The sequence below is a fragment of the Scyliorhinus torazame genome, chromosome 16 (assembly GCF_047496885.1).
Source record: "Scyliorhinus torazame isolate Kashiwa2021f chromosome 16, sScyTor2.1, whole genome shotgun sequence".
Classification (NCBI taxonomy): Eukaryota; Metazoa; Chordata; class Chondrichthyes; order Carcharhiniformes; family Scyliorhinidae; genus Scyliorhinus; species Scyliorhinus torazame.
Window position 1 is genome coordinate 33,937,649 of NC_092722.1, and position 18,034 is coordinate 33,955,682.

Sequence of the window (18,034 nt, forward strand, 5' to 3'; positions counted from 1 at the left end):
ATCCACCTGATCTTCATCCCCTGGCTTAGTAACTTCCTTCAAAATTCTCAAGCTGGTTGGGGGACATGACCCCAATTGGTGTTCAGCCAGATTTTACTTGCGGCTGTTCTTTCCACAGTGACGCCGATGAGCTTCAGTTGCCTGAAACTGTACACAGTCTCACCCCTATCTCCATACCACTTCCTATTAATTTAAAAGTGCGATCAAACAATGCAGCTGTAACACAGCAAAGCATCTGGAAATGGGGAAAGGTCACTGACAAAACTGAACAAAACACCCGCAGAAAGACTGGACACAGATGGACTTTATCGTCTTCTTCAGTTCCCTGCCCGAAGCCAGGTCAGACCCACATGGCCATGGCCTCCGCCCCAGGTACGAGATTCTAGTTTTGATCCCTGGCATGTGCTGCCTTCCTTGATCACATTGCGGTGGTCATTGTGATGCTATAATTGGTCTTGGTGTTACCATACAATTATAGAATGGCTACATCATCGAAAGAGGCCTTTCAGCCTGTTCTGTCCACACTGACTCTCTGTACGAGCTGCTCAGCCTAGGTCCACTCGCCTACCTTTAAGCCAGACAGGTCCCCAAACCCACCCGAGCCAAAACAGGAACCAAACCCCGATCTGATCCACACCGGCCTCCCAGGAATCCCAGTTTCTGTCGCAACATGCTCTTTAAATGCATATTATAATGCGGGGCTACAAATAGTGACGGTAGAGGATCCAACATTCTTTCCATCATCTGGCTGACCAGGAATCTCTCCTGCTTTTCCTGCCTGCCATTAGCGTGGGTTGATTGCATTACAAAAACAACTTCCTTGGCCTTTCAAGACCTGGGGTGGGACACAAATCTGCATCTTCTGGCTCAGAGGTAGGGACCCTACTCCACTGAGCCACCTGACCTCCCATATGCTTTATCACAGGCATAAAATGTGTTAGCTGTGAAATCACAAGGTTTTCTGCAGATTCTGGCACTGTCATTTCAGAAAATATGCAGTGATAAAGAATGTTCTGCTGGGTGGGAGTGGGTTGTGTGTTGGGTCCGTGGTGTCAACCACTGGCATTGAATCACAGAATCATAGAATCCCTACTGTACAGAAGGAGGCCATTCAGCCCACTGAGTGCCCCGACGCTCCAAAAGAGCACCCTACCTCGACCCAATCCCCCATCCTATCCCCGTAACCCCACTTAACCTTTGAACACTAAGGGGCAATTTAATATGGCCAATCCACTAACCTGCACATCTTTGGACTTGAGTAGGTGGATAAATAGTAGGTGCCTTGACATAAAGAGCACAGATCAATGGGCTGGTATTTTGTGGCAGTTTGAGGAGAGTCTGTTCAGTGAACAAGGTCTTAATTCCCTCTGCCAACCATTTTCCCCCTATTCTTATGGGAGGACTGGCCACTGATTCGGCAATGACGGTCAGCATGCCCCCTGATACTTCACCCTGACACTAATTTGCTCAGATGTTTCACGACAGAGGCCAGCCTTCCAGCAGGGATTAAGAAAAGATCACAAGTGGGAGTCCTGGCTGGTTTTTCCCATTACAGCCGAGACGGGAATGAAGGACTTCAGTCACGTGGCGGGATTGGACATGTTCTCCTGAGAGAAGAGAAGGTTCTGAGGAGATTTGATGGAGGTGTCCAAAGTCATGAGGGGTCTGGGCACAGCAGAAGGGTTGAGAACCATAGGCCGCACTGATTTAGTGTGATTGGCAAAAAAAACCAGAGGCGACATGAGGAAAAAACGGGAATGCACCGCCTGAGAATATGGTGGAGGCAGATTCAATTGGGGCTTTCAGTGGAGAATTGAAGAATTATGTGGAGAGTAAAAGATTTGCAGGTCTATAGGGAAAAGGTGTGGAGTGGGCCTAGCTGAGTGACTCTTATAGAGTACAGACAGTACAGCCAAAAGACCTCCTATGCTGTAGCCATTCAATAATTCTAATAATCATTATTGTCACAAGTCGGCTTACATTAACATGGCAATGAAGTTACTGTGAAAATCCCCTAGTCGCCACATTCCGGCGCCTGTTCGGGTACACAGAGGAAGAATTCAGAATGTCCAAATTACCGACGCACGTCTTTCGGGAGTTGTGGGAAGAAACCGGAGCACCTGGGGGAAACCCACGCAGACACAGGGAGAACATGCAGACTCTGCACAGACAGTGACCCAAGCGGGAATCGAACCTGGGAGCCTGGCGCTGTGACGCAACAGTGCTACCCACTGTGCTACTGTGCCACCTGATAATATTGAGACCAATTGTAGCATCATAATGAGTCCCTGTATGTGATCAAGTAAGACAGCATAGGCCAGGGATCAAAACTGGACTCTTGCTGGTCCTGATGGCTCAGCTCTTACTAGTTATTTCACTTACAAACTGAGTTAGTAGGAGTTAGTTTTAGTTTTAGGTCATTTCTGCTATTTTAACCTTAATGACTGGATTTACTGTAGACAGTCTGACTACTGTTGGGGAGTTAGCATTCTGCTGTTCACCAGTGCTTCCCAGTGTATACACAATATGCTACAATATATCTCACAGTAAGGTAAGTGGCAGTTCACCTCTGCGATCAGGCGGGGCTAAGTTCCTGGCCGTAAGTCCGACTCTGTGGGGAAGGCTGGAGGTGAGAAAGTGCTGACCAGACAACAGCCAAGGAGAGCAATGAGATGCTCAAAGAGCCACGCTGCACGTAAGGCCAATCCTTAAATAGACTGGGGCTTCATGGCTTTATTGCTGAGAGGAAAAGAATTGTTTGATATGAAAGAGGAAACCCAGAGAGGAATTGCAGTTGAGGTCAGAAGAAATGGTAAAGCTGAAAATGTCGGTCAAGGGAGGAGGGTTCACGCTGGAGTTTCCCAGCATGGTGCAAAGCAGGAGTACAGCTCAACAGATATCAGACAGCATGTTAGAATGTGTTGTGGATGGTTGCAAAAACTAGGTTCTAGGCAGTTGCTGTACGTCAATATGAAGGAAATTGATTAAGTTATATATGCCTTGGTTCGACCTGTCACACCTTTTGCCACACGCTTCAGCTGCAGCAGCGTCTCTGTGTGTTCCTTTGACTCACTCCGAATCCATCCAAATTCAGGTGGCTTAGCTGAGGGACTGGGGTGCCTAACAAGTAAATAAGCCTTTTGGCCAGCAACTTTAATCCTGTAGAAACCGAGCAGCCCCTCCAATGGTGCATTAACTGCAGCGAGTAGCAAGTGCTGTGAAGTGTCCAGACCTTCCCTGTCATGTTCCCAGTGTTAGTTGACGGTGACTGTGGACAGTGTTTAACGTACACTGTGATCAATGGCAAACCAAACGCACCCATCAAGACACAAAACCCACGACCGAAAGCTCACAGAGACCTCTGGTGGCTGCATCTGAGAGTTTGACTAAGCACACAGGGCAAACACATTTATTAAACATCATTTTATTAAACACTCTACATTTTGGTGAAGGAGAGCAATGAGGTCTTGCTGCAATTGCACAGGGCTTCGGCGAGACTACACCTAGCATGTGGTGTGCAGTTCTGATTCCCATAGCTAAGAAAGGATATGTTGCATTGGAGCGGGTACAGCAAAGGTTCACCAGATTGGTCTCTGGGATGAGATGATGTGGAGATGCCGGCGTTGGACTGGGGTGGGCACTGTAAGTAGTCTTACGACACCAGGTTAAAGTCACCTGAGGAGGGAGCTGCGCTCGGAAAGCTAGTGATTCGAAACAAACCGGTTGGACTTTAACCTGGTGTTGTAAGTCTTCTTACTGTGCCAGGGATGAGAGGCTGAGGAAACTAGGCCAATATTCTCTGGCATTTGGAAGAATGGAAGGTGATCCCATTGAAACCTTCACACTTTTGGAGGGGCTCGGGTTTCCTCTGGCTGGGGAATCTAGAACACAGGGGCACGGTCTCAGGACAGGAGTCGATGATTTGGGACTGAGATGACAAGAAATTTCTTCACACACGGGTTGAGAAACTTTGTAATTCTTTACCCCAGAGGGTTTTTTGGCATTTATCATTGGATATATTGAAGGCTGGGATATACTGACTTTTGGTCCCTCAGGGAATCAAGGAAAATGGGGCGTGGGAATCAAGGAAAATGGGGAGTGGGCGGGAAGTGGATTTCAAATCAAAGACCAGCTATGATCCTATTGACTGACAAAGCAGGCTTGGCCACCATATTGTCTAATTCTAATTCTTATGTTCTCATGAAAATTACTGGTCATTTATGTCATTTCTGGGCAGCATGGTGGCACAGTGGTTAGCACTGCTGCCTCACGCCACCGAGGACCCGGGTCACTGTCTGTGTGGAGTTTGCATATACCCCCTGTGTCTGCTTGGGTCTCACCCCCCACAACCCAAAGATGTGCAGGCTAGGTAAATTGGCCACGCTAAATTGCCCCCCTTAATTGGAAAGAAATCCTAATTGGGTACTCTAAATTTATTTTTAAAATTTCAAAATGTATGTCGTTATTGTTATTGGACCATCCAGTGGCAAACTCAGTTGCTGCTTTTGCCCAGATTCCCACACTGCCCACTCTTACGTGTCTGTCAAAGTGCTAATGACTGCACCACCATGCCGCCAGTGCGAAACCTACTGGCAGAATTCCAGCTTTTGTATTTGAATAGTGCCTTTCACATCCTCAGAATTCCCGTTGGGAATACAGTACTAGACATCTGCTCTCCGCCCCACCTCATCGCAACATGCCTGACTCCAGATGGTCCAAACCTGAATGCTGCCCTGCTCCATTGCATTGTTCTACTGAGGCATCCACAGGAAGGTACTTTTGAGCAATAATAGTGCAGAAAGAGGCCATTCGGCCCATCAAGTCTGCACCACTTGCTAACATTTCCATTGAATAAGCCCATACACATTGATCCAAGTTGCAGGATCTTATGAACCTCCTACTTATTTGCTTGAAATTGGTGACTTCTTTGTCACCAAACACTTCTGAGAAAAGAAATGGAAGAGACCCGTCAGGCCCGTTGTGATCAGTGTGTAAACATTGTGGTTTCACAGTTCAGTCAACACAAGACACTATTCTGACATTGTTTACCTGCTGATGTATCATTGCTGATCAAGACAGAAGCCTTTGGTCCTTGCCACATCCTTAGCCATTGACTACAATTCTCTCCCTAGCCACTATGTAATAATGATAACCTTTTATTGTCACAATGATGAAGTTACTGTGAAAAGCCCCTAGTCGCCATATTCCGGCGCCTGTTCGGGTAAACTGGTACGGGAATTGAACCCACGCTGCTGGCCTTGTTCTGCATCACAAACCAGCTATCTAGCCCACTGAGCGATCTGCAGTTGAACCAGATTGTTTGGTGTTGTATCTGGCCCTGAAATAAGCTTCCAAACACAAGTGTCATCACCAAGACTGCCTACTTCCAACTCCATTGCATTGCCCAACTCTAGCCAAGCCTCAACTCATCTACCCATTATGACCTCTAGAGTGGACCATTTTAACACTCTCCTAGCTGCCTTCCAATCTTCCACCTTGCATAAACTTGAACTCATCCAAAACTCTGGTGCCTGTATACTAACTCACAACATGCCTCATTAACCCAGCACTCCTGTGCCTCTTGAACTACTCAGGCTCCTGGTCCGACAATGCCTCAACCTAAAATGGTCAATCTTGTTTTCAAATCCCATCATCGCCCTCCCTCTCTCTCTGCAACCTTCCTCAGCCCTATGTGCCTCTGAGAATTCTTCTGATTCTGGCCTCTTGCTTCTCACTTCTCTTTTCCTCTTTTCAGATGATCGTTAAATACCAACTTCTTTGACCAAGCTTTAGATCCTATCATTTCCTTATGTGGCTCAGGGCTGACATTTGTTTGAACACACTCCTTGTGAAGCACCCTGAATTGGTTGCTTTCATTAATAGCTGCTCTTTAAATGCACGTTGTTGAAGTGGTTGTTTTAGCCTGTACAACTGACTCTTGTGGTTCAGGTTTCCTCCATTCCGAGAAATTGGTGGCAGAAGGATGTGATTATACAAAGCCAGTGGGGCTTAATTGTTCGACTTGCGTCAAGTGACGTAAGAGCAAAACTGTACTTCCTGCTAATGGGATTCGAGGTTCATTCACACAAACCACTGTACTTGTATTCCAAATATCGTACTGCCAACCAAAACCAGGCAGCTGCAGATTAATCCCATGAACACCTTTGCTGCAACTTTGTGGGCTGCAAGATTTACAAAAAAATACTATCGTTTGTACAATTTATAAGGATTATCATAAAACCACAAGATATAGGAGCAGAATTAGGCCATGTGGCCCATCGAGTCTGCTCCGCCATTCAATCATGGCTGATATGTTTCTCATCCCCATTCACCTGCCTTCTCCTCATAACCTCGGATCCCCTTATTAATCAAGAACCTACCTATCTCTGTCTTAAAGACACTCAGTGATTTGGCCTCCACAGCCTTCTGTGGCAAAGAGTTCCCAGATTCACGACTCTCTGGCTGAAGAAATTCCTCCTCCTCTCAGTTTTAAACAATCGTCCCTTCAGTCTGAGGCTATGCCCTTGGTTTCCAGTCTCTTCGACTAGTGGAAACATCCTCTCCACGTCCACTCTATCTAGGCCTCTGAGTATCTTGTAAGTTTCAATAAGATCCCCCCCTCATCCTTCTAAACTCCAACAATTACATCATGACCGTCATTTTGTGTTTTGCCACCTTAATTTCCATTTTTGTTAACTTTCACAGATGATAACCAGAAACTAGCATTGGGCAGAGAACTCCTTACGTGAAAGGTTAAGGGAGAATACTGTTTTCAGTGTCAGTGCTTCAGACTGTCACTGGATGGCATGTGGTTTACTGTTCCATTTAGGTATTGGTGTAATGTCTGTTGTTGTCTAGTGGCTGGTTACAGAACAGGACTGAAAGAAGCATAAGAGCGGGCCTGCTGCCTTGACTGGCAAAAATGATTTCTAGAAGAGCACAGGCTGCAGACAAAACAAGAAATATCTGACCAATAAAAGAAAGTGGAACTAATAATGCTCCACTGTGTGGAGTCCTTAAGCTGTGAAACCTTGCCATGGTCGAAGGATTTTTTTAAAAGCATGCTTTTGTTCCAGGTGAGGAGAATGACAGGTGCTCTGGTTGCTGTTGGACAGGGCAAGCTAATGCCCCGACATATAGCGGATCTGTTAGAGAGGCGGGATTCCAGGGCCTACCCACAGAACATTATTGCCCCACCTGATGGCCTGTTTTTGAAGAATGTAGAATATGACGCAACGGGTAAGAAGCTAGAACATTAAAACGGTGATGATTGTGCGATTCCTCATTTTTGTTTGTGAGAGAAATCTTGGCACAATAAACATGCTCACGTACACTTGCACTCATGTTCACTCACAATCATGTACACTCTCGTACACACAATGAATACAGGCGCAATCGTACATTCACAGTCATGTACATTCGCACTTGTACACACATTCATGTACATGCGGCACGGTAGCATAGTGGTTAGCACTGTTGCTTCACAGCGCCAGAGTCCCAGGTTCGATTCCCGGCTTGGGTCACTGTCTGTGCGGAGTCTGCACGTTCTCCCTGTGTCTGCGTGAGCTTCCTCCGGGTACTCCGGTTTTCTCCCACAAGTCCCGAAAGAAGTGTTGTTGGGTGAATTGGACATTCTGAATTTTCCCTATGTACCCGAACAGGCTTCGGAGTGTGGCGACTAGGGATTCTCACAGTAACTTCCTTACAGTGTTAATGTAAGTCTACTTGTGGCACTAATAAAGATTATTATTATTACTCATGCTTACATGCATTTGTTTACATACACTCATTTATACTCACGATCAGGTACAGGCACATACATGGCCAGAACTCTCTGGCTGGTGGCGCACCCCCACCCGCTGGGTTCCCGACTGTGTGGGGTGGCTTCAATAGGAAATTCCATTGACAAGTGGTGGGAAGAGAGAATCCCGGTGCCGGTGAACGGCACACTGCCAAGAAACACACAGCTGGGAGCCGGAGAATCCCACCCCATATATACAGGCACACTCACAGACATATTCACACACATGTACAGATATACTCTTATGAACACACACACACAAATAAAATATACATACACACAGATATATATAAACACTCAAACTTTCTCACACATACAGCCACTTGCATTCATACATACAGACATACACGCTCATATCTACAAACACACAGATATACACTCATATATACAGGCACTCAAATACACACATACAGTACTCATTATTCACTCCTATACAGTCATACGATTACTCTCATGTACAGACACTTATTCTCACACATGCACACCTACTTATTCAGGCACAGACACACACATACACAGAAACTCATATTCTATCAGTCACACAGACATATTCAGGCAGAAGACACATACAAACTCTCTTACATATGATGTACATGCTGATTCACGCATATAAACATACATGGAGACACACAATTTGTTCACTATACCCTCTATGACTCTATATTTGTAAACATAATAAATCCAATAGGGAATTCAAGTGAAAGTTCTTTATCCAGAGAGTGGTGAGAATGTGGAACTCCCTCCCACAAGGAGCAGTTGCGATGAATAGTGTGGATGGATTTAAGGATTTAATGAGTGAGGAAGGAATAGAAAGTATTCTAATAGGGTTAGAGGACGAGGGGTGGGAGGAGACCTGTGTGGAGCATAATGCCAGAATAAACTATTGGACCAAAAGGTCTGTTTCTGTGCTGTATACTTGTAACTCTTCCCGCTCCGACTGAGGTTATTCATCAAGGCCCTGCCGTCTTCACCTTGCCCCTCGCCTGAGGTGTGGTGATCCTTTGGTTAAATCACCACCAGTCAGCTCTCCCCCTCAAAGGGGAAAGCAGCCTATGGTCATCTGGGACTATGGGGACTTTACTTTATTTACTTATCTCTCTGGAAGTTTACACAACTACAAGTATGGATACAAACAAACATTTATGTTTGTGTGCGTTCAAATATGTACACACATTCACAGACATATATACAAACATGCACGCATTCGTGCAAATACACATATACACGCACACTCTTATTTAAATAGGGTGGACCAAACGCGCAGTTTGGTGGATTCCTTAGTTGGTAAATCCCGATAATTAACTTTGCCCAGAGAGTGACACAAAAAAACACAAAGGAGAGAAAGTCAAAGTTATTGAAATGGTTTTACAAAATAAAAAAATGAAACCAGGTTTTACTTGCTCAACTCAGTCATTATAAAGAGTCTCCGAGTAGCTCGATTGGTGAATGACCCACATAGAATTGGAAGGGTCTGTCCTTTCCCTTTGTTAAATTAGCCGATTTTAGCCAGTGTGACTGCTGGACTCAGGCTCCCTGGGTTAAGAAAGGAAAAGTTCACGCAAACTCCTGCTGGGAAGTGGACTTGTGCAGCTGTCAAGAGGGGAGAAGCTCAGTTGTGATGCCCACACATTCGAATGACCTGAGCATTCAGCAGCTTGGCTTCACATTGAGGAACTGCTGCTCTGGCAAAGGAACCTTAGCACTGCTGCCTCACAACGCCAGGGACCCGGGTTCGATTCCGACCTGGGTGACTGTCTGTGTGGAGTTTGCACATCCTCCCCGTGTTTGACTCTTTGATAAAGAGTTTTGACAAAAAAATCAGATTTGACGAAGAGTCATCAAGACTCGAGACGTTAGCTCCCCTCTCCCTCCACAGATGCTGTCAGACCTGCTGAGATTGTCTAGTTTTCTGTTTTTGTCTCCCCTTGTCTGCGTGGGTTTCCTCCGGGTGCTCCGGTTTCCTTCCCACAGACCAAAGTCCTGCAGGTTAGGTGGGGTTATGGGGTTACTGGGATAGGGCGGGGAATGGGGCGATGTAGAGCGCTCTTTCAGAGAACTGGTGCAGACTCGATGGGCTGAATGGCTTCCTTCTGCACTAGGAATTCTACGGTTTTAAATGTCAATGCCAGCTTCTACAGGACTGGACCCAGCATGCGTCAATGCCAGCTCCTGCAGCACTGGACCTCCTAGAAGGGAACAGGGTAATATTTTTAAATGGGCAAAATTGAACCAAAGTCAAAAAAGCTGGACTATGGAGTGAGTTTGTTGCTTATTGGTGCTCTACCATGCTCTCAGCTCTCTCAAAGGGGAACAATAATATCACAACAGGAATTATTTTGTTGACTAGTCCTCTAATTTGTTTACACTCCATCCTACAAATTGTATTGATGTTTTGAGGGAAGAGACAACTCGGTTTAGATTGTATGTTATTCTTTGCCTTCTATGTACTGCTTCATATTAAGTGGTTTGCGCACAACTTCTCCAATTGAAACCGCTGATTAAACAACAAACTCAGCACTGTTCATGTGCAAAGCATATTTGTCTTGCATGTTAATAGAGGTTGAGGTTTGCCTGCAGTCCAGGCTCTGTTATGCATGCCAGATGTTACAGCTGTGAGTCTTAAACAGATGTCAATGAATGCGTTTCTCTAGCAACCAAATCTTGAGGGCCCCCGGAGGCTTAATTGTGAATTGTCATGGCAACTGTAAAAGAAAAACTGCTTTTTGTTTTGCTTTACAGATCTTGAAGTGCAGGAAAATGTAATTCAGTGATTGCGGATGGGTCTATAGACTCAGCAAAGTATCTTGGAAGAGGCTCCAGGCTCCAAAGTCTGTTGTAGCAAAGAAAAGGTGGGGGGGGGGGGGGGGGGAGGGAGACAGACTTGCAAATATTTAGCATTTTTCACAACCACGGGATATCTCGAAGCACTCGACAGCCAAAGAAGTATTTGTGAAGTGTAGTCACTGTTGTAATGTCGGAAACGTGGCAGCCAATTTATACGCAGCAACTCCCACAATTAGCAATGTGATAACGTGCAGATAATCTGTATTTTCTTTGTGCTGTTGATTGCCTCTGGCACTGGGGAGAGCCCGTCCTCCTCAGGTGTCATCGGGTCTTTCAAACTACCTGAGAGAGCAGATGGGACCTTAATGTAGCGTCCCTTTGAAAAGACGGCATCCCTGACACTCCCTCAGCACTGCACTGGAGTGTCAGCCTAGATTGTTTTTGTGCTCAAACCCATGAGCCACTGTAGGATTGGAATCCCCTCCAGCTGGACTTTATGAAATATAAAAACCCACAGACGCAAATACTACAAATGAACAGGCCAGACCTCAACATGAAAAACGTACAGAGGCAGGCTGTACTGTTCACCGCTAACTTTCAAAGCATTCCAAGATCCAAACCGAACCGATGCTATGAAAAGACATCTTCAGAACAATGACACAAAATGGCTGCCATCGGACAACCCAGTTAAGGAAGCTGGGGAAGCAATCATAACAAATGGCCCCAGCCAACAGCTATCATACAAACAACAATGACTCAGAAGAAATAGAACTTGTCACATACCTATCAGACTGGGAGCCAGGGATGTCTCACCTGAATAGGGTCCATTGTTTTGCTAGTGGAAACAACACCAACGATGAATGGTCTGTATGGACCAAGGCATGTAACAGACTAAAGAGATGAAAAGGCTGCTAAGCACTAACTATCCGGCAGGATGACTTTAGTAAATATGTCCACTATTCAGCGGAATGTCTTCGGGAAATATGTTTTTGATATTTCCGATAAGGATTGTAATAAAAGGTCAAGACCGTGCGCTCTGGCTGTGCAGCTGAAGGAGGGTCAGGGCTGTTCACCTGGACTCATGCGGACTTTCAACACCGGGCAGACCAACCATGTTGGGGATTGTTGGTGTTTTCAGCCATATTGTGGTGATATTAGCCTGAAAGTTTTGGACTGCGGTCAAGAAAGGGGGTCAGGAATGGTCAACTTGTCTCGCGGACCTACAACCTTTGCTGGAAGGACCAACCATGTGGGGAGTTGTAAGTTATCAATCAAATCCGACAGATATTGGGGCAGAGGTTTAAGATAATGTAAGGGTAACAACCAAATTCTAAATTGAGGACGATTCTGGGCAGAAGGCTGGGGGTTTCTATTGTGTGTTTTTTTTCAGTAGAGGCTTTTTAATAAGTCATGGGTTTTGAAAAATACGTTTTTGAGCGAATCAAGGTTAAATTGTGGAGGGAAGGGTGGCACGGTGGTGCAGTGGTTAGCACTGCTGTCTCACGGTGCTGAGGTCCCAGGTTCGATCCCGGCTCTGGGTCACTGTTCGTGTGGAGTTTGCACATTCTCCCCGTGTCTGTTTGAGTCGCGCCCCCACAACCCAGAGATGTGCAGGGTAGGTGAACTGACAATGCTAAATTGCCCCTTAATTGGAAAAAAAAAATTGGGTACTCTAAAAAAAATGTTTTAATAAATAAATTGTGGAGGGAATTAAATCGGGCTGACCAATTAAGTGTTGTATAGTATTATTTACGCTAGTTAGGGTGTTAGGAGTGTTTTATAAATAAGTTTCTGGTTGAACCCAAACCCATGTCTCCGTGTATTGCCCTGTATAAAATCCTAAAGCCAAGGAGCACGAGTAAAAAGAAACAGGAGCGTGAACCCCTTGCATCTCTATCTGTATTTGTAATCCCAGGGATTAATGGATGTACAATATACTTTCTGACCTAATGTAGAGGAGATGGTGAGTTACTGCTGGAATGCAACAGTTTAGAGATGGCAGTGTGTAAACTGTAAAGTTGGATCCATTTAAAAAAAAAGTTTTTGTTGATTACTTTAGATATTGGGGAGATTCTTTCGACAGTGTTTTATCAACATGAATATAATTAGCCAGAAATAGATGCTATTGGTCCGCAGAAGGCAAGTCTGGTGAGTGGAACAAGGACAAATCAAAGGAACAAGATGAAGTAACCATAGGGCCTGTTTATTTACCCTTCTGCTCATGTCTAAGCAGAACATGAAACATGTATGGATTAGCTTTGCATCAGCGCTGGATGTTTAAAGCAATTGCAAACTTCAATGAACAAAGTAAAGCCAAATGCCCTCCAAAACTATTGGCACAAATCTTTAGGTCAGCAAGTAAGTGCTCATTCCTGGTTCAAAGAAAATGTTCTCCAACTTCCAGTTTGGTCCTGATTCAGTGCCTCTTCAATCTCCAATCTTACATTGCAGCCGCGAACAGGGGGGCGGGGCGGTTCTCCGGACTCCCAGCCATATGTTTCATGGCATTTCATGGCAGTGGCAGACAGTGCGCTGTTGGTCAGCGTCGGTATTCTCCGCTCCCGCCGCTGTCATTGGGATGTTCCATTGAAATGCCCCCCCACCCAACCGGTCCGGCAACGCGGACAGAGACCTGAAAATCCCGCCACCAGAGATCAGCTGGAGAATTCCAGCCCAGGTTTAAATATTAAACGCCGGCCTCTTTATTTATTGCACCTAACTGCATCCTGAGGCACACTCCGGATTATTTCCAAACCCTCTGGGTCTTTTTATTTGTCAGTTAAGAGACCTGAATTCAAATTCTATTCTTAATTATATCCACACTCAGGGCGTTGGCTTCATCATACTGCACACTGCCTGCAATCACGAGAGGAAATGACCCTTTTAAACATTTTCTTTCCAAAGAAATGGGCTTCGAATGACAAGATGAGAGCAAACGACAACAACTTATATTTATATGAAAATTGCTTATTGTCACAAGTATGCTTCAAATGAAGTTACTGTGAAAAGCCCCTAAACATAATAAAACGTCCCAAGGTGCTTCAGAGGAGCAGTATAAAACAAAGGACGTCACCGAGGCATGTAAGGAGACATTACGTCTGATAACCAAAAGCTTGGTCAAAGAGGTAGATTTTTAAGGAGTGTCCTAAAGGAGGCAGAGAGGTGTCAGGACGCAATTCCTGAGCTTAGGGCCGATTATAATTGAGAATGCCCAGAGGCCAGAACTACAGGAACGCAGAAATCTCAGAGGGTTGTGGGGCTGGAGGAGAAGATGACAGAAATTCTCAGCAGGACAGGCAGCATCTGTAGAGAGAGAAACAGAGTTAACGCTTCAGGTACACAATCATCAGTTCTAACAAAGAGTCACTGACCTCTGCTTCTCTCTGTCCAGGTGCCTCCAGATATATTGAGCATTTCCCAACTCTTCCTGTTTCTACTGGAGCAAAAAATAGCCCCTTTTGCCTCAACCTTTCTGATCATGGACACCTGGCTGCAGCACCTCAGCAGCTAAGAGGACCTGCTTCCTCACGCATCAGCAAAAGACAGGTGGATGGGAGAGTCTGAGAGTTGTCATCCGAAAAGGAAGCACCAAAATCCATGCTTGATTCATGCCTCCCGTTTTACAAGGTACAGTCTCACCAAGCCCACGGCTCCTCTCCATGGTAACGATGAGATTGTCATGCTATGTGTGCTCTGCCCAAAGGCAGGTCCTTCCTTTATCCTGAGCTGTATTCTTGATCCTGCCTTTCCTATTGCCTTTCACTCTTAGGGGCGGGAAAGTGATGCAACTCCCAAGTGTATCTCAACGGGAATGGGACTAAAACCCACGCTTTTGTTATTATTCTGAACCACACTCTAATCAACTGAGCTAACCAGTCTCCTATGAAGCTGTCTGAGGAAACCAGGATTACCTGTTGAGTCATGGAGTCAAAGGCTTCTATTGCAGCTTTTATGTATTCAGTCGGGTGGTTTGCACTGTCTCACTGGCACCGAGTGTTGTAGATATTTCTGGGGCTACCTTACACTCTGTGATGAAGTGTTGTTTAGATTCCACGTCACAGTGAGCAATGGGCAGGGCCACACCCAACCATACGATGTAGGAGCAGAAGTAGGCAATTCAGCCCATCGAGCCTGCTCCACCTTTCAGTGAGACCATGGCTGATCTGATGTGAGAATCCTCAGCTCCACTTACTTGCCTTGCCCCCATAACTATCGATTCCCTGACTGAGGAAAATTCTGTCCATCTCAGCCTTGAACATGCTTAGCGAAGCAGTATCTGTTGGAAATTGCTCGGGACAGTTTTCAATAGTTGCAGTGACCATTGAGACTATGAAATTTAAAAGCAAGCGCCTAGCTATCTGGATTCTCCCCAGCTGCGTGAAGATTGACTCCTAAAAAGCGGCTCAGTGGCATCGGTCTGGTCCCCAATCTGCGATAATCACCTGTTTACCCCAGGGAGGATGGACCGGGGGGGGGGTTCCGAATATGGCGGAGAGCGGAGATTGAGAGGATGGGGAACTTGTTTATCGAGGGGAGCTTTCCGAGTTATGAGGGCGCTGGAGGAGAAGTTTGCATTGGTGGGGGGGAACAAATTTCGATATCTGCAGGTGCGGGGCTTTCTGCGTAGACAGGTATCAACTTTCCCACTCCTGCCGCTAAGGGGGATTCAGGACAGGGTAGTTTCCAGAGGATGGATAAGTGAGGGGAGCGTTTCTGACATTTGCAAGGAACTTATGCATTCAGAGGAGACGCAGACCGAGGAGCTAAAGCGAAAGTGGGAGGAGGAGCTGGGGGGAGAGACAGAGGAGGGCCTTTGGGCGGACGCGAGAGTAGAGTCAACGTGACCGCAACTTGTGCCAGACTCAGCCTGATTCAATTCAAGGTCATTCACCGGGCCCACATGACAGTGGCCCGGATGAGCAGATTCTTTGGGGTGGAAGACAGGTGCGCAAAATGTGCGGGAGGACCAGCGAACCATGTCCACATGTTCTGGGCATGTCCAAAGCTGAGGGGATTTTGGCAGGGGTTTACTGATGTCATGTCCAATGTATTAAAACCAAGGGTGGCAATGAGTCCAGAGGTGGCGATTTTCGGGGTGTCGCAGGATCCGGGAATCCAGAAGGAGAAAGAGGCAGATGTTCTGCCCTTTGCCTCCCTGGTAGCACAGAGGCGGATATTAATAGCACGGAGGGACTCGAGGCCCCCGAAGTCGGACACCTGGCTATCAGACATGGCTGGCTTTCTCTGTTTGGAGAAAAATAAGTTCACCTTGAGAGGGTCTCTGTTAGGGTTTGCCCGGAGGTGGCAACCATTCATCGACTTCTGGGGGAGGAGGGGGGTTAGGTTAGCGTAGATTAGGGGGTTAATTAATGGTGGGACCTGTTGGGGAGGGAGGTGGTATTTACACTATGTTTATATTTTCATGTACATTGTTTATATTGCTGCTGTTACAATGCCAAAAAAAACCTCAATAAAATGTTTATTTTAAAAAACGGCTCAGTATCTGCATCGTTGACATCAGAACTGCAGGTTTCTGTGCCACCTCCTGCTCATTTCCAATGTGTAAATTGCTCAGTGCACCCTCTGCTCTCTTACCCCATCCTTTGAGGTGGGTGTACCGGAGCTGGTGTTCTACAGAGTTTGAGAGTGTGCGACGATGCGTGTTCTGAAATGGAAAACTTAATTTCGAGTCCCCGGCCTTCATCAATGGTTCATGTGGTGCAGCTAGATAAAGCGCTAAGTATTACATCATAAAGTGATGCCCCGTTGAGTACTCTTGAAATGTAGTTTGCTGCAGAATAAACTGGAATTCCTTTCTCATTGTGTGCCCCTTTTATCAGCAAATGAGTGAATTAAAAGAGGAACGTGAGCTGCAAAGGTTTAGTCCCACGTTGAGCTGAATTAGGTCTGTTTTCTTTTCTTTGTGTTTCTTCATGGAATGTGGGCTTCGCTGGCTCTCACAGCATTTATTCCCCATCCCTAACTGTCCTTGAGAAGCTGGTGCTGAGCTGCCTTCTCAAACCCCTGCAGTCCTTGTGGTGTAGGTACACCCACAATGCTGCTCGGGAAGGAGTTCCAGGATCTTGACCCAGTGACAGTGAGGGAACGCCGATATATTTCAAAGTCAGGATGGTGAGTGGCTTGGAGAGGAACTTGCAAGTGATGGTGTTCCCAGTTTCCTGCTGCCCTGGTTCTTCAGAGTGGTAGAGGTCACTAGTTTGGAAGGTGCTGTCGGAGAAGCCTTGGTGAGTTGTTGCACTACATTTTGTAGATCTTGTGGGATGCTTTATCCTGGATGGTGTCAAGTTTCTTGAGTGTTGTTGCAGCTGCACTCAGCCAGGCAAATGGAGAATATTCCATTAAGCTCCTATCTTGTAGGTGGACAGGCTTTGGGGAGTTAGGAGGGGAGTTACTTGCCACAGTGTTCCCAGTCTCCGACCTGCTCTTATCTTTACTGCAATCCTCATCCCTCTCCTTTTTCCACTGTGACCTCTTTAATAGCCTAGCTCAGCTCTTTCAGATAATCACTGATTTAAACACCTAGGGCGGAATTTTCTGTCCAATCTGCAATGGGTTTGGTGGTGGGCAAAGCGGAGAATCCAGGGGGAGCAGAAAAGTTGGAAACCCGCCGACGTAAAAACAGTTTGTAGTTCTCCCAGTGATGGATTAATGGCAGGCTGGTCTTCTCACTGCCTGGTGGCCTGAATGCCATTTGCATTAATTTGCATCTTATGAATACTCAACAGCTGCTTGCTCGTGCCTTCCAATCATGGGCCACGCAAGTGGGAAATGGTCAAATGGCATTGTGGCATGCACAAGGCGGACCTCAGCTCGCTCGGAACTTTGAGGTGAGTGTAACGTACATAGCCTACCTGCCATAGTGCTGCGCTACTCCTGATGCACTGAACGCCACTCAGCTGGGGCAGATCAGTTTGTGTCCTCCAACTCTATGCCGAGCTTGTCTTGATGGACAGCACTGTGCTGCTGGACTCATTGCCCATCCAGCTTCACCGAATTTTAATCAGTACTGTGCCCGAAGTTGGGGAGTGCAGGGGACTTCGATCAAGTTTACTCTGGGTAAAGATAGCCAGGCTCACTGGCTTTGCTGCTACCTCAGGCTTCCCAGGGTACAATTTGCTATGTGGCTATTCGGGTTCCCTGGCATTAGCCCCTAATGTGTATTAACCGCAAGAGCTACCTTTCCATCAACATGCAACTGCTGGGTGACCATTGCAAGCACCTCTTGCACTTGTGTGCACTGTACCCTGGGAGTTGCCAAAACTCCTACATCCTCAGTCATTCCCAGGTTTCAGATACCCATCATACATTCTTAATAAAGATTTACACGCATCTCCCTGACAACACCTCACATGAATGTCAATGTTAAAATGGGGCACTCCGACTGAGCGTGAGAAAGGCTGAACCTTGAGATAAGAGGATTCCAAGGAG

At 46.2% G+C, this 18,034-nt stretch overlaps 1 protein-coding gene across 4 annotated transcripts in view; it reads left to right on the forward strand.

The window, feature by feature from the left end:
* pusl1 (pseudouridine synthase like 1) overlaps positions 1–16,038 on the forward strand; it is a 103,411-nt gene extending 87,373 nt beyond the window's left edge. For 3 of the 4 annotated variants that reach the window (XM_072478220.1, XM_072478223.1, XM_072478222.1), the window contains 2 exons: positions 7,077–7,239; positions 13,977–16,038. In XM_072478220.1, the coding sequence (XP_072334321.1) occupies positions 7,077–7,239; positions 13,977–14,149 (336 nt within the window). In that variant the 3' untranslated portion in view covers positions 14,150–16,038. Of the gene's footprint in view, positions 1–7,076; positions 7,240–10,540; positions 10,660–13,976 lie in introns of those variants that run through there. The other variant, XM_072478221.1, reaches the window with a different exon arrangement.
* The last annotated feature ends 1,996 nt before the right edge of the window (positions 16,039–18,034 follow it).